The 15729-nt window shown below is 32.8% G+C and overlaps 1 protein-coding gene across 1 annotated transcript; it reads left to right on the top strand.

The window, feature by feature from the left end:
- The first annotated feature begins 14767 nt into the window (after positions 1-14767).
- Positions 14768-15729, top strand: LOC111623166 (alcohol dehydrogenase class-3 chain L-like). Its single transcript, XM_023365637.1, has 5 exons — positions 14768-14832; positions 14913-15039; positions 15112-15328; positions 15388-15518; positions 15592-15729. The coding sequence occupies exons 2-5, from the start codon at positions 14980-14982 to the stop codon at positions 15727-15729; spliced, it is 546 nt and encodes a 181-aa protein (XP_023221405.1). The 5' UTR covers positions 14768-14832; positions 14913-14979.

Here is a 15729-nt window from a genome sequence, read left to right as displayed (position 1 = left end):
TCTAGTAATGATATATACAGGTTACTGTTATGATTTACATACCTTTGTACAGATAATTATACACTAATACATACTTTCTACTTTACGGTGTGTGCATTTGTATCTGCTTATTCGCTGTTTCATCTTTGTTTTTATGTTTATTTACCTTTCTATAGATGCTGACTCATTTTATGGCCTTTCAAGCTTAAACAATATTTCTTATATTTAATTTTTCATATAAATCGTTATGTTGATACTTACGTAACCCCTGAATTTGAATGGATGATATAATTAGCTTTAATTAATTAATTCTTGAGAATCTTTCTTTATGCCCCGTGCTGTAGTAACGAAACATTACAAAAATCACTCCATTCTATACGTAGTAACTGAATAATTTATTAAAATTTCTTTATTCAAAATGCCTGTTTATTGCATCCAACCTTCCTGTCACGAATGTCACCGAAGTCGATTAACGGGAGAAAAAAGGCGAAGAAAGATGAAGATAAAGTTATAAGATGATTATAAGTCAACTTTAAACGTAAAATATATTGTGAAATCTACAGCCAAGGACATATTTAGGGGGAAATGCACTCCCTTCTGGTAGTTAAAAGCTTTCTTTCCGTTCTTCACTCCCTCAAAGATTTCTGGATCGGTTCTTGTGTACGGCCATTTATTTGTGGCATCAGAGAGCCCATCAAAAATCAAAAATTCTTACGGACCCCCTCTGTAAATATTATAACAAAGTGACCATTAATTTCAACGGAATGCTTTTAATCACTGCAAACACAATAGAAAGCACGTGATAGAATTTTAAATTACAGAAGCAATATGTAATTATGTAGTAGTGTTTGGATGTTTGGCAATGGACACTTGACATTAACGCGATAAAATGTATTTTTAATGTACCCGATTAAATGCCGAACGTTGCAAGCATGTGTAGTGTTAAGAAACAAGACATTTTTATTGTTTGTACTTGTTTTAATCATGTCTAACCTCTAATGCCACGGTGCCCAACCCGTAGCTCGCGAGCAACGTGTTGCTCGCGTATCGTTTTAATGTGAGTCGCGGCTCGCGTATTGAGATTCATCACTTTTATTAAAAATAAAATAGTTTTTAAAATTTTAAAAACCAGCTATAAAAATATTTGATTTATTTTAAGGGAAAACCCCTTTGACGACGGCAACATAATTAAAGAAACAATGCTCGCTGCATCAGAAACATTGGTTTAAGAATTTAAAAATAAGAAGGAAATTATTTCAGCTATTGAAGATGTTCAATTATTAAGAAATTCAATCACTCGTAGAATAGAAGCAATGTCTAAAAATATCAAATTACAAAGAAAAAAAGATTTAGAAAAATGCATTGTTTTAAATTTACGATGTGATGAATCAACAGACATCTATAATATTGCCGAAACAAATATTTTTATAAGGATTATCTTTAACGATCTCTCGGTAAAAAAAAAAAAAAAAAGATATAATCTCAGTTTTGGCACTACAAGAAAATACACGTGGAAAGAACATATACCAAGTTATTAAAAACTACATTAAAGAAATTAAGCTGCAGTTCAAAAACTTGTGTCCATATCAACCGACGGAGCATCTGCCACGATTAGTTCTAGTGTTGGCTTCATCACATTATGTAAGAATGATGCTGAGTTTCCAAATTTTTTCATTATCACTGCATCGATTATCAACAGGCATTAATGTACAAAAAGTGTTGCATTATGAACATGTGGCGAAAGTTCTAAAAATTGTAAATTCTATTCGAGCCAGACCATTTCAGAGCAGATTGTTTAAAATACTGACTGATGAACTTGATGAGTATGGAACTTTAATGTTACTTTCTGAAGTTAGATGGCTTAGTAAGGGATGGTTTAGATGGCTTAGAAGTCCTACAACGTTTTGTAGAGCTTCTTCCAGAGACAAAACTGTTTGTAGAATCCAGAAACGAAACTTACGAAGAATTAATGGCCATGACTGGTTGTCAGATTTATCCTTTCTTATTGATATAACAACCAAAATGAATAAACTCAGTCCTGAACTTCAGAGGAAACAAAGAACTCTTTCTGAATAAACTCCTTCTTTGAATCAACTTAACTTTGTGAAAGTGACTTATCGACAATGAAAATTTTAAAATCAAAGTTCAGATTCAGAATAAGAAATGAGCATCTAAGTGATTATATGACTGTTACTGCAATACCTTGTGTATCAGAGTAAAATAAACCGGCCGAAAACATGCAATGTCAGTCTTCCTATTGATTATCAATAAGTTTTGTTTGTCCTGTATTGTATTTAATTTGTAGTAGATTACTAGTAGTAAGAAACGGTAGTAGTGTAATATTATTGTGTTTCTTTTACATATTGTTGCTGATTTTTTTCAAAAATAAGGTCATCATCCTAACTATGGTGTGGCTCGCCTAAAATCTTTAAATTCTTAATTTGCTCGAGATGGACTAAAGGTTGGGCACCGCGGCTCTAACGTATAAAACTTCGCGGTCACATTATACACGTTTTCAGAAATCAAGGTCACTAGTTGAGTGAACTGTATTCAGTGTAATTTTCCTTAATGTATTTGATAATAATTGAAATAGCTACTAGATATCGCTACTTATTACTTCTCAATGTATTATTTTTCAAATGACGAGCTTGTCCCGAAGTACAAGGTGTCCCAAGGTACAAGGATCTCCCCTATATTTTATATATATCAATGGCACGTTATAGATTCATGAGGACCCAGGCGAATTTGAATTAGGGGTCCCATGTGCGGTGTCAACTTCAAACATTTTTGTTCGGGAATTTTGGGGGTAATCTCCCGGTATCCTCGACCTCTACCAGTTCACCTTGTATCTTGGGACATCTTATACTTCGGGACAAGCTCGTCATTTGAAAAATAATACATTGAGAAGTAGTAAGTAGCGTTATCTAGTAGCTATTTCATTACAACATTCAGAATGCATGACGTAAAGTAGGCCATTTTGACTCTTTCCACCGCTATGACACATCTTGCGATTTTTATAGGTGTTTGTTTTTTTGCAATCCATTTGGATCTGTGATTTTAGAGAGTGACGATTCATGTGATGGAGTTCANACATTTCTATCCTTCGCAGATAACTTAATTGTCATTAAAGCATCATTTAGGCAGGGTTTTTCTTTAAAGGGGGAAAAATTATCTCACAAATTATTACAATTTTTAAACAAGGAGTTTTCAGACTTATTAACAGTGTTCATCGATCCTATTGAAGATCCTAGCTTTAAAGACTATTTGAGTAATCTTAATCATAATTATGAGGTAGTTATTAGCTTAAAGCCATAAAGGTACGTGTCATTGGTCGTCATTTAGCTACTCTAATCGATTTTATTGTGGCTTTTCAGTGGATAAATCTACTGTTTACGCCTGACCAACTTACTGACCACGTGGAGTTTCCCGTGTTTTCTCCACGTGTAAATAGGAGCCAATTTCCCACAAAAAGACTTCCCTAGAGGCATCACTCTTGGCAGATTGCCACTGATGGTATAAGGCATAGTATATGGTATAAACAGGCAAACTGTCAAAGGAAGGAACTTTTTGTTTCTAGAATAATTAATATTAGTACTTATCAACGCTTGCCTTATCAAACAAGAGAAAGAGAGAGGACTTTCTACGGGAAATTGGCACACTTTACGTGTTAGACACGTTGCTGGGGTTATAATAAATGTATAAACGTGAAAATACCGATGTAATTTACAGAATTACTATTCAAAAATCGCATTATCTTTGGTTATTCTCGATTTGCAAGTAGACATATCAAAGGAATTTTATCAAAATCGACAACTTTTATTGCTTAATTTTGCATTTTTCTAGCCTTTTTTGACCGCGTAGAAAATTTTATCTGTAAAATATTAGTTTTGATGCCAAGCGAGGATAGAAAAGTATCCTATAACGTAAAGGCGTTATATCCTAATCAAGCGTAGAGTGTAACGTCTAACAGGAGAGGATTTTTTCCGAGTAAAGTCGAATTCTTCAGGTACTAAAAGGTTTATGAAGTATAGTGTTTCCTTTATGACACCCACTAAAAATTTCTGAATTTGCCATTAACATCTGATGTATAGAGATGCTCAATCATTAAGGGTTGATGCAAGGAAACGCTCAATATTTGCCTTAAAAGTTAGAAATAAATAATATTAATATATAAAAAGGAGAGAATGGAATGGAAGTTTGAGCCATTTAATTCATTTAATTTCAAATTTTAATGTTAACTTACCGATTGCATTGCTTCGAGAATCACTTCCAAATCTTACTTTCAACTAATTACTTCGTTACAAAAAATAAATTGAGAATATTTTCAAATAAACACGTCGAGAGGAAATTAAAATAATATTTTATCCAGTTTGAATAATTTATCTTATCAATTTTGGCAATAGTCGTTAGGAATATGCCTTCAGGTTATAGTAGGTGTAATTAAGTATTTCGATTGACCATGAAATCCTTATTGACAATTTATAATTAACTTTAAATAAACTTTTTCACGGTGAAACTAAAATAAGGATATAAAATTTACACTGAATTATTTAATTTTTACATTAAAAAATAAAAATAATTAAAATAGATTTTTTAATAAGTTTTAAACCGCAGACATTTTACGTCTTATATTGGAATCGTTTCAAGGATAACCTATTTAGTTATCGAATTTATAAATGTTATAAAATAACAATAATAAATTTCTTGGAATTAATTATAATATAATCACATTAATTATAAAAAAAATGCGTTTTTTAGTTTGTAATTTCGCTAAAAATTATATATTTTTAGTTCCTTAACATCCAATTTTATATTCATCTTTATTCTAGAATTTTGAGTTTGTAAACTTAAATTTTTAAACTATAAAAATTGGCAACATTTTCTGGATTTTTCCGGCATTCTTTATTATTATTTTTTCATCCCTAATAATTGTTATTATTAATTTTATAAGTCTACAGTTCGAGTAATATTAAATGGGTAGGGCATATCTCCGGAAGTATTAATCCGATTTTCCTGAAAATTTCTAGAAAAGTTTACCCCTAACACAGAAACCTACCTGCAAAATTTCAGAAATTTTCGACAAAACGCACGGGAGTTATTAAGCTTCAAAGTTGGTAAACAAAATCGTACCACCCACAAACTCATGCAAGCACGCACGCACGCACGCACTCACGCACGAGCACACACATTAATATCCATAAACAGAAATTACCCTCGAATTTTTATGCATTTCTCGATGTTTCAAGGTCCCCCAAGACCAAAAATGTAACAATCTTGATGGGGTCATTTTTTATTCAATCGCCATACTTTCCCTCTGTTCTATATAACAGCCGGAATAGTGACGAAGTAAATTATTTTATAATTGAACTGGTAAATCGTAAAATTAACCTGCCAAATTTACATATAGATCATATAAATTAGAAGTATCAACACGTGCGAATAACGTTATCATTTATAAAGGAAATAAAACACTTGTATACTCATTAATAGAGGTAATAAGAAAATAATTGTCTTTTTTATGCTGTTTTTTTCATTATTAAACAAGAAAATTTATATTAAAAAGATAATAAAATTGATGTATTTAGTAATTAAACACAGCTGAATGAGTTGTAAAACCACTAGATTTTTAAAATAATTATTAATATTATAAAGTAATAATTTAACACTTTTGATGACACCATTTTTTTAAAATAAACCATTAGTCGTGGGTTCGCACCTGATCAAAGTGCTGGTCTTGAAGAGTTTCCCGGGTTTTCTTCACTTAAATAGGGAAGAGTTTCCCATAGAAAGGCAGATGGGCCTTATGTTTTGTTGCCTTATTTCATCAACCCCCTAACAAACAATGTAGTAATTGTTAATTATTATAAGGATATTTAGGGCATTTACTTTGTTGTTCTGTCGAATTTATGGAAGTTAATTTATTCGTATTTTAATACCTAAAAAAATATTTACAGTATCTAATTTTATAACACGATAGATCTGGAACAAATATAAAATTACATGTTACTTTACATTTCGTGTTGTAATATTTCAGGTTTATTTTTTTTTACAGAAAAACTTGAAAATTATCGAGAAAATTTGTATTTATATTCAAGGGTAGACTTTCCAGAATATATAGTGAGAGGATGTTCATTAGTTTACGCAAGTTACGCCAAGGAGAATAGTTCGCTGCGTATACTGTATATGTATAATCTATACAGTATATACAGGTAACATATATAGCCTAATCTCTGAACAACGGCCACTGACGAGAACGTAATAAGAGACCGTTGTTCGGTGGTTATTTCGTACGCATTTCAAAAAGGAACATATCTAAAAAAAATGGCCGCCGTTTATGGAGGTTCGACTGTATTAGAAAATAACACGTTTAAACCGTTGTAATCTATTTAAAATTACTAATTTTTGCAAGAAGTCGAGATTATAAAACGGGAAAAACTTCACACGACGTCATCTCAAACTTTTTATAATTACTTATTCTGGAAAGGTCTATAAAAAAGGCAATAATGACATTACGCAACTCATTAATGCAATTATCTTACCAAAATATAGCTGAAATTTAGCCTTGGCCTGTACGATTCACTATGCCAGGGTCAACTAGTTTATATTTTTTTCAACTTTGAAAGCCATTTTCAAAGTAAAAATGGCTTTCAATGCTTTGACTTCATCAGTTAATTATGAAGTTAGTGTTTAGATTTTGTATTAACACAAATTGGTTTAATGCAAGAAGGCAACACAACACGTGGGCGATCTTTCAAGGGTGGGGAATGCCTTCCCGAGAAGACTTTTTATGTGTAATTGTGACATATTTGTGTGTTAGACAGGTAAAAACACGTCTGTCATTCCTTAATCTCAAGAATGGAGTTAGAAAAATGAAAGCCGAGACCAGATGTGGTAAGCTTAAAGGCAGGAGGCCCGATTAACTATATTTGAACTTTCCATGAAAACCGGAAGTCACGTTATTTCAATTCAAAACTTTCCCCGAAGGAGTTAGATAGATGATCAGCACGACTCTATTGTTAAAGGAAAAGTATGATGTACAGGGCAAACCACTACTAATTTGAGGTGTAGAGCATATATTTTAAGTTAAATAAATTTAAAATATTACTAAAAATTTCAGCCTGGCATTATGACCATGTCACAACAAATAACCGCTCGTTTTGTTTGATTTGATGAGATAAGGTAACGAAACATAACAGCAATCTTCTAATCTGGGGTCCACGGGGCTGGCCAAATTGATAAAATCATTGGACAATGATCGCGGGTTTGTACCTCACCAATGTGCCGATCACTTGGAGTTTTCTGGATTTTCTTTGGGTGTCTAATGCCTATTTAGGGGCCAGTATTTCTATAGAAAGTCCTCTTGGGAGGCTTCTCCCCTCAGCAGATGGCTTGCATGTTGGTTGCCTTTTTCCATCAATCCAGTCCAATCTGCCAAATTGGGAATGACACCCGGAAGAACTTTCTACAGAAAACTCGCCCCTATTTAGGTGTTAGACACGTGAAGAAAACTCGAAAAACTCCGCGTAGTCATCCCGTTAATTAGGTGCGAATCCGCGATCAACTTTCAATGATTTTATCCACTCGGCGACTGTAGGTCACAAGCATAACACGAATCACATTTGTAATTCTTTCCATGTATATTCGAATAAGTTATCCTTCAGAAAGATATTATAAGAAATTAAATGGAAGGTCGTATATATTTACCGAAACATTATATAAAGTCTATAGAAAAATATACTTGATATCATGTATTAATATAATTGTCACGTCTTCGAAATAGCGTTATGTAAAACGGATATGGAGAGTAAAGTAATAGTTAAAGACTTGACACGAGCTCCTGTCTCGGGGATATCACCTGCGTCTGTGCATAAAATTTCTCTTTTCGATCATTATAAATTAAAATAATAATAATTTAAAATCTTTAAAAATAAAATGATTTTCCTAAGATTTGACGATGTTATTTTTTAAAGTCGTGACGATACATCATGAAATAAGGCAACAAAATACATCGGCCATCTTGGCAGATGATCCTTGTGTTTCGTTGGCTTATTTCATCAATCACTACAATGTATTTGTCACTTATTATAAGGATTTATTTGCTGTAACATCCAGCTGATCAGTAAGATCCTGCTCGCACATTGATGAGTAAATACAGTACTTATACAATACTGTACTGTATTGCTATCCTATAATTTCATTTTTTACGTGTTAATCCACTAATTCCAATTATCCGCAGAATGAATCATTTCGGATAATCGAAGTTCTAATCTACTGTACATATTCTTCTGTCTTTTACTGTACGTGCAGTTGTACGTTCCCATTATCGCAGAGCACAACTTGCCAAATATATTCACAATACAGAATATATTTGCCAGGTGGATGACACAAAGTTTGAAATAGTGGAGGTATTTAAAGAAACAACCGTCGTTTAACGATCAGCTCTGACTCATCTTAATATTAACAATATTAGCTAACATAAGAGTGTGTAATGGACATGAGTGGAGTCTCCCTCTGCTTACCACTCGTTCAAAAGTCACTTCCACAAAGACAATAATACCCGTCTTACTAGGCTTCTTGTAGTGGAGAATGAGAAGTCTGGGGTGAGAGCAGTCCTCTTATGAATCTCATAAACCTGCTTGTTTCAACGTTCCTCTCGTGAGCCTTAATCGAATTTAAAGAAAAAATATTGCTAGAAATGTACAGTACAGGGCCATGTTGATCTCACGAACAATCGGAGTGTGTATCTCTGTTTGAGGACAGTGCTGTCCGGTAATGGTATACCTGGAAACAAATTTACAGCTCTTCGGATAGAACACAATGTAGCTACACTAGCATTGTGCTCTATTCTAAATCCGTCTGTGAAAACATTAATGGCTGCTTCTTGAATGGAAATGCTCACGATTAATGGTAAAAGAAAAATGTGTTTACCTCTCAAAATGTATACACCTGTATATATATACCTCTCAAAATGTATACTAATATCAACTGTGACGTCCTCCCCACTTCCTGGCATAGAATCTTACAGTCGTGTCGACTGGCGGTTCCCCAGCAATAACTTGAAGGCTTTTTGTGGGGCTAATCTTATATGCTTTTGTAATGTAAATTAAGGCTTTGCGATAAGTTGACGACGATTATGCTCCTTCATGCGACGCCTCTCGTGCTGAGCACGCGTAGGAAATGATAGGAAAAAAAATCATCACGAAGCATGAATGACATCACGTAATCCATGACACCCATTAATGCAATTATAAACGTTTGTCTTTCCAAAATCTAGCTTAAATTTAGCCTTGGCCCGTACGATTGACTATGCCAGGGTTGACTTGTTTTTAAGAGGTGAATATTTTTTCAAGTTTTCTTTCTTGTAAAGTAAAAATAGCTGTGAATACTTTGACTTCATGAGTTAATTACGAATTTAAACTGTTTAGATCTTATGATAACAACAATTAGTTTAAAAATTGAAACGGATTGACGGAAGAAAGCAACGCAGGACGAAAACGGAGAATGCCTCCTCCTGGAAGAACTTTATATAGAAATTAGTGACTATTTGAATGTTAGACACGTGAAAAAATCCGGAAAACTCCACGTGGCCAGCCCGTTGAAGAGACTCGAACCCATGACCAACCACCAGTGGCTTTATCCGTACAGTCACTGGTGGACAGTTTGAAAAGTAAATAATACTCATAAAAATTTTTGGTGTAAATTCTAAAAAACCAAGTAAAACTACTTTCTCTTATCCGACTTCGAGTGATTTAATTTAGCAGACAAACAAATCACGTGGAAATACTAAACTTTAACTTTAATTACCAATAACTTCATATTCACAAAATTCATCATAAAATCCAAATAATACTCGTTTAAAAACGCTTTAATTTTACTATGAATATGGAAAATGTTGCCGTCGAATATTTTTCTTGATTTTTTTTAATTGATCTTCAAGGAGTACATGCCACGTGATCAAAGAATGCGTCATTCCACTTTTCTCACGGACCCGGTCAGGGCCTCGAAAATTTTTGTGTGTGACTTGATCCGGATATGTCGGTCGAGTCCGTTGTCACGTCAAGTAGCGTGTGATCGGAACTGAATACGTGATTAGCGTGGAAAAAAGGCCTTTAAGTGCACCTTTAGACAGAAAGAATTAAAAGGAAACAGAATTTTAATTTTTATTATGGACTTCATTTCATTTTTTAAGTTTTTAATAAGTTCAGCCTGAAACCAACATGGATTTGGAATTATAAACAAAGATCCAATCTTCTTCATCCATAAATAATCAGTTATATTATTAATGTGATGGAGAATTTAATGCTATACGACCATAAAACGACTAAATTGAATTACTTCTCTTCTAATTATTATAAAAACAGTTTTAAATAACTTCACTACGTTGCAAACCGAAACTCAGCAATTTTGTACGCGTTAACCTTCACACCTGAGGAATTTAAGACGTTAGCCCTGAAGACACGGGATCGAATCTGAGCGGAAGTAAGCCCAGAAACTTTTCAGGGATGGTCTGTCCGATATGGATGATCTCTCGTCTGATGACACCAAGCAAGAAAGTTAAATTGTTCACGATAACACAATAATTTGTCTTTAATGAGGAGGAAATATTTACATAAAAGATGCCACAGTAGCTTACATTATTCATATTAAACAACGCAAAGAACCCACGACCCACGACTAGTGTTTCATCCCTTCAGTAGATGGCCAGTTGAGAAATCTTCTAAGCCATTTATCAATATAATTAAAGTAAAACCTATTCAAAACCGACTCATTATAAATTCAATTGTAGGATAGGCAAAGCCGTTGAGAGGGTGAACTGTGAATGAATTTTCCTCCCGACCCGTAGGAATTTAGGTGCTCGTAGTGGCTCCCACTTCTATAAATTAATTAATAAACATTTTACATATTTCACTTGTTCAAAAAACACACGGCAAATGCAATTAAAATCAGTGGAATTATCATTGTCACACGATTACTCCCAGACTATTAATTTATATGTGGAAACTTACTTCAATGTTAATTCCGTTACGTAAGAAGAAAGGACGTTGCTGGAATTGCATATCGGCTACGAGATTCAAGTTGCAAACCACTACTTATATAATATCGTTCGCCTGTTGTATTTCAATCGTTATAACCTAAATATCAGACAAGTTTTGTTTTCTATATTATTTTCTTAGAATTATTTGTTATCCATAGTACAACGATGAAAACATGGTTCTTCTCAGAAGACATTCTATAGACTTGTTCCACCGATTTTGTTTAAATCGGTGGAAGTGGTTAAGCTTGCTTTTTTTTATATCTCCGATATACTTGGATTAAATGGGTCTACATTTACGGACTCTCTGTAAAACGGACTCTCTGTACAACGGAAACTCACCTCATTGAAATATTCACATCGATACAATCGTCTTTTTTCTGTATTACATCGTTTTGTATGTTCACCCCAATCGAATTTATAGCGAAAAGATAAGTTTTATAACAAAAGGCAGTTGCCGAATTATGAAATTCTATTGCTTTTCGGTTGCAGGAAACGAATTGGCTACAAGCCATTTAAATAAACGTTGTTACATCATTAATTACTATAATTTTTTTAGGTTTTTGTACTGTTAAACGATGAAAACATACCATTTTGTATTCATGAATTATAACGGGATTCTAATATTCTTAATAAATATTCTTTCGTGATGATGCAGATGAAGATATTGTCATTTAAATTAAACTTGATTGTCGTTACTCTCCTTCATTTTCTCTCGAGCAGTGTTGAGTTATACGAATTTACTTTCAATATTATAATGTTTTTTTTTTCTTAATAAAATTAACTATTTTAAAATAAAAAAGATCTTAATTCCTAAATTTTATTATTATCTGAAGGACCTTAAGAGTGATTTGGAGTGGATTGATCAACTCAACTCGTATTGTTACAGGCTTACGGATTACCGTACATATTTAAAAAAATAATAATAATAAATAACAAATTTATAATATTATAAAAGAAAATATTGTTTATTTAGATATATTTTTAATTAATTTATTTATTTGTTTTTTTGCTGATCGAAAATACTGCCCTTTTCTCCGTATGATTGTTTATGTTCCCACCAGTGATAAAACCAGTGAATTTTGGCAATCGGTCGCGGGTTCAGGTCTTGACAAAGAGTTGGTCGCGTGTTTTACGGATTTTCTTCGCGATTTTAATAATTAAAAGAGCCAGTTTCCCGTATAAAGTCCTTCCGGGTGGCTTCCTTCTTGGCAGATTTTCCACGTGTTTGAGTTGTCACATCCCATTAAACCAAACCAGAACACTAAAAAAAAGTACATAAGATAGTTGAAATTACCGCATTGAAGGTAAAAATTGTTTCACTTTCAATTCGGTTATTTAATTAATTGTTAGAATGTTTGTTCCTATTTATTATTATTATTATTATTATTATCGTTCGTAGTGTGAAAGGGATGACATCAAAGGAATTGGGTGATGTCAAGGTTTTATGGTAAGCTACATTTCCTGCAGGTCCTAGAAAGTAAATATGAAAAATTTAGTGTCAATGGAAAGGTTTAGAAGTGTATAGAGAACAAAAAGGCGCGCTATATTATATAAATATAATTATAAAACTGTTATACAAGCTGACCAATTTCTAAAACTTCTTTACATAATTACGAAGCGTATCCAAATATACTATTGTGTCCACGAAATCTGTGAATTTAACGCACAGAATAATAGAAATTGTTCTTAGAAAGAGATTGCATCTTTATCGTTTCACTGTGTATAAAAGTAAACGCATTACTTTCCTGTTTACCGTATGGCATAACTAAAATTTGGAATAAATTAAGTTCGTTATGTAAAAATTACTAATTTATTTCAATATATGATGCAATTTAATGTTGCAAACTCGAAAAAATGATAGAAAGATAATCATTTTAATAAGTAATTTTTCCTTGTGTTATATAAAATACTTCTTTCACTTTCATATTAATAAAAATATGCAATAAAATTAACCAAAACTTTGTAATTTATGCGCTAAGAATTTACATAATAATTATAATTATTATATAACTATATATTATTATAATTATTTAATAAAGATAATTTGTTACGCAAACAAAGAGGGCACTTAATGCGAAAAAAAACGCTTCCCTGTGTAATATATAACAATATTTTATAAGCCAGGAGCATTAGTTTTAATGCTCCTAGCTTATATAATATTGTTTTAATGTGTGAACAATTACTTTTATGCTTGTATTTTCCGTAATCCGGGAGAGTAACACAAGAAATTTTTCGTGGACCCGGATATGTTTGGTCCCGTCTCTCATCGTTGTGGGTTTAGACCAGTGTTTCTCAACCTCTAATGAATCGTTGCTTCTTCAACGTAGTATCGCCCCCTTCAATAAAACTGTTATCGCCCCCTTCACTTCAAAATTCCGATGCCGAGGGCCAGGGCTAACGCCAAATTCGTACTGCATTGAATAGACTAGTGACTAGTATAATGTTATTTGTTTAATTATTGTACGATATAACGAATAAAATAACTAATTAATCTTAATATAATGTTTTACTATATCGCCCAGAAAATTGTTTTTCGCCCCCAAAAATATAAATTGTTACAAATCGCCCCCTCAACATGGAAAAACGCCGACATGGGGGGCGATATCGCCCCCGTTGAGAAACACTGGTTTAGACGAATCCACGATAGATACGGGGATAAAAGGGCCCTCTTAGTGACCTCAGGGAGAAAAGATTTAATTATATATATATTTCTTTTTTTTACCAAGCTTATATTATTACAGTATTCTCATTGTTTTATGATTTCGGTTTGGTGTGATGGGATAAGGCAACGAAACACGTGGGCCATCTGCAAAGGGCCCTCAAGAAGCCCCCATAGAAAGCTTCCCGGAGGCTTTCTATGGGGGCTTCTTGCGACACGATTTGCTCACCCAATTTGAAGTTATTAAGCTTCAAATTGGGTGAGCAAAATCATGCCCCCCCCAGACACACGCTAACATCCACACGTACGAAAAACAAACTGTACAAATACGATATTGTTAACAATCATAAAGCGAATTACACTTGTTTAACAGGTTACAACTGACAAAAAGTTTGAATATTGTTTAAAAAAAAAAAGCTTGTAGTTATGTATATTTTTTCAATGTTTGCTCGTTTGCCAGCTGTTATACATAGGCCTACTTTACAATTATTCCATAGAATTTACACGTAATTGCTCGGGAAATAAAATTAATTAATTAATAAATATTGTAACTTCATCAATCAAACGTATTTCATCACATTGCAAGGAATTTTGTAAATAGTTTCCTAAATAAGTTACAAATGAGGTTTTGATATATTGCCAAATGACAAAAAACACTTACGAAGGCCACAGTTGTGAGAAAATGAGCGAAGATCATACTTGATGATAACTAGATATTAGTTTTATATAACTTTGTTTCTTTTTTTTTCCTCTGTGACGTAAGAAATTTAATTGGCCTGGACTTTTATCACGTTTTTTCGAAGTAATTAGGTAAATAATTTTTCCACCCACCCACAGAACAATTCCTTAATTGATGATGAACTTATTGAATATAATTTAATGGTTGTTTCCGAAGAAAATCTGAAGGTAATTTATTTTTGAACTTAAAAGCGATTGTTTCGGACCCTGTTCTTCACCAAGGGCGGACTGGCCATGTGGAAAATGTGGAAAATTCCACATGGGCCGTATATAATTTGGGCCGTTTTTTCTAAATATGTACATAATGTACCGTTTGGTTAAGTTTAATTTTAAAAATTCATATATATATNCTGTTCATACCACAATGTCAACAATGCAATTTTTGTAAAAATCCGGATACAAATGTTTGTGCCAAAATTGTGTATGCTTAGTGAAAATTACATTAAATAAATAAATATATATACAATATATCTGTCAGTAATTAAAAAAAAATTTTTTTAGGAATGAAAAAGGAAATTTATCAAATGACCCAAAATCAATAAAATGTAAAGATGTTCTTTTATCTCAAATGGTAAATCTTGGTACATTTTCGGAATACGGTATTTTCCGTGAAATGAATTTGACGAAGGTTAGTACTTGATTTAGTAGTTAAATCTTAATTAGGTATTTGTTTAAATATTCATTTTTATTTCAATTATAGATAAATTCTAAGGCACCCTTAGATAAAATACCTATATTTGGTTGTTGTGTACCAACCGGATTTGGATCAGCTGTACATTGTGCTAAAGTTAAAAAAGGATCTATGTGTGCAATTTGGGGCCTTGGTGGAGTCGGAATGTCAGTTATAATGGGATGCTTGTATCAAGAAGCGAAAGAAATTATTGGAGTAGATATTAATCCAGATAAATTTCAACTAGGTAAGATAATTTTTTTTCTTGAAGAATATTAAAATATTTTTTAAAAAAATTTATTTCAGCTAAGAAATTTGGATGCACGAAATGTATAAATCCAAAAGATTTTGATAAACCAATCGAACTTGTACTTACGGAGATGACAAATGGAGGACTTGATTATGCATTCGTAGCTGTTGGAAATAAAGCTGTTGTTGTGAGATAATTTTCATTGATTCAAAATTTCTCTAATGAAATATATATTTAAAAATTTTTATCATACATTTTAGAAATCTGCCCTTATGGCTACTCGAATGGGTACTGGAAAGCTAATTGTCATCGGTTTAGTTCCGGAAGAAGTGAGTCTTCCTACAATGGGATTACTGATGGGAAGAACTGTAATCGGCACATATTGTGGAGGTAAATAA

Source organism: Centruroides sculpturatus, unplaced genomic scaffold, assembly GCF_000671375.1.
Source record: "Centruroides sculpturatus isolate CEXI.00-Female unplaced genomic scaffold, Cexi_2.0 scaffold8, whole genome shotgun sequence".
NCBI classification, from domain to species: domain Eukaryota; kingdom Metazoa; phylum Arthropoda; class Arachnida; order Scorpiones; family Buthidae; genus Centruroides; species Centruroides sculpturatus.
The sequence above is the reverse complement of the archived record's forward strand: the minus strand, read 5'-3'. Positions and strand labels throughout refer to the sequence as shown.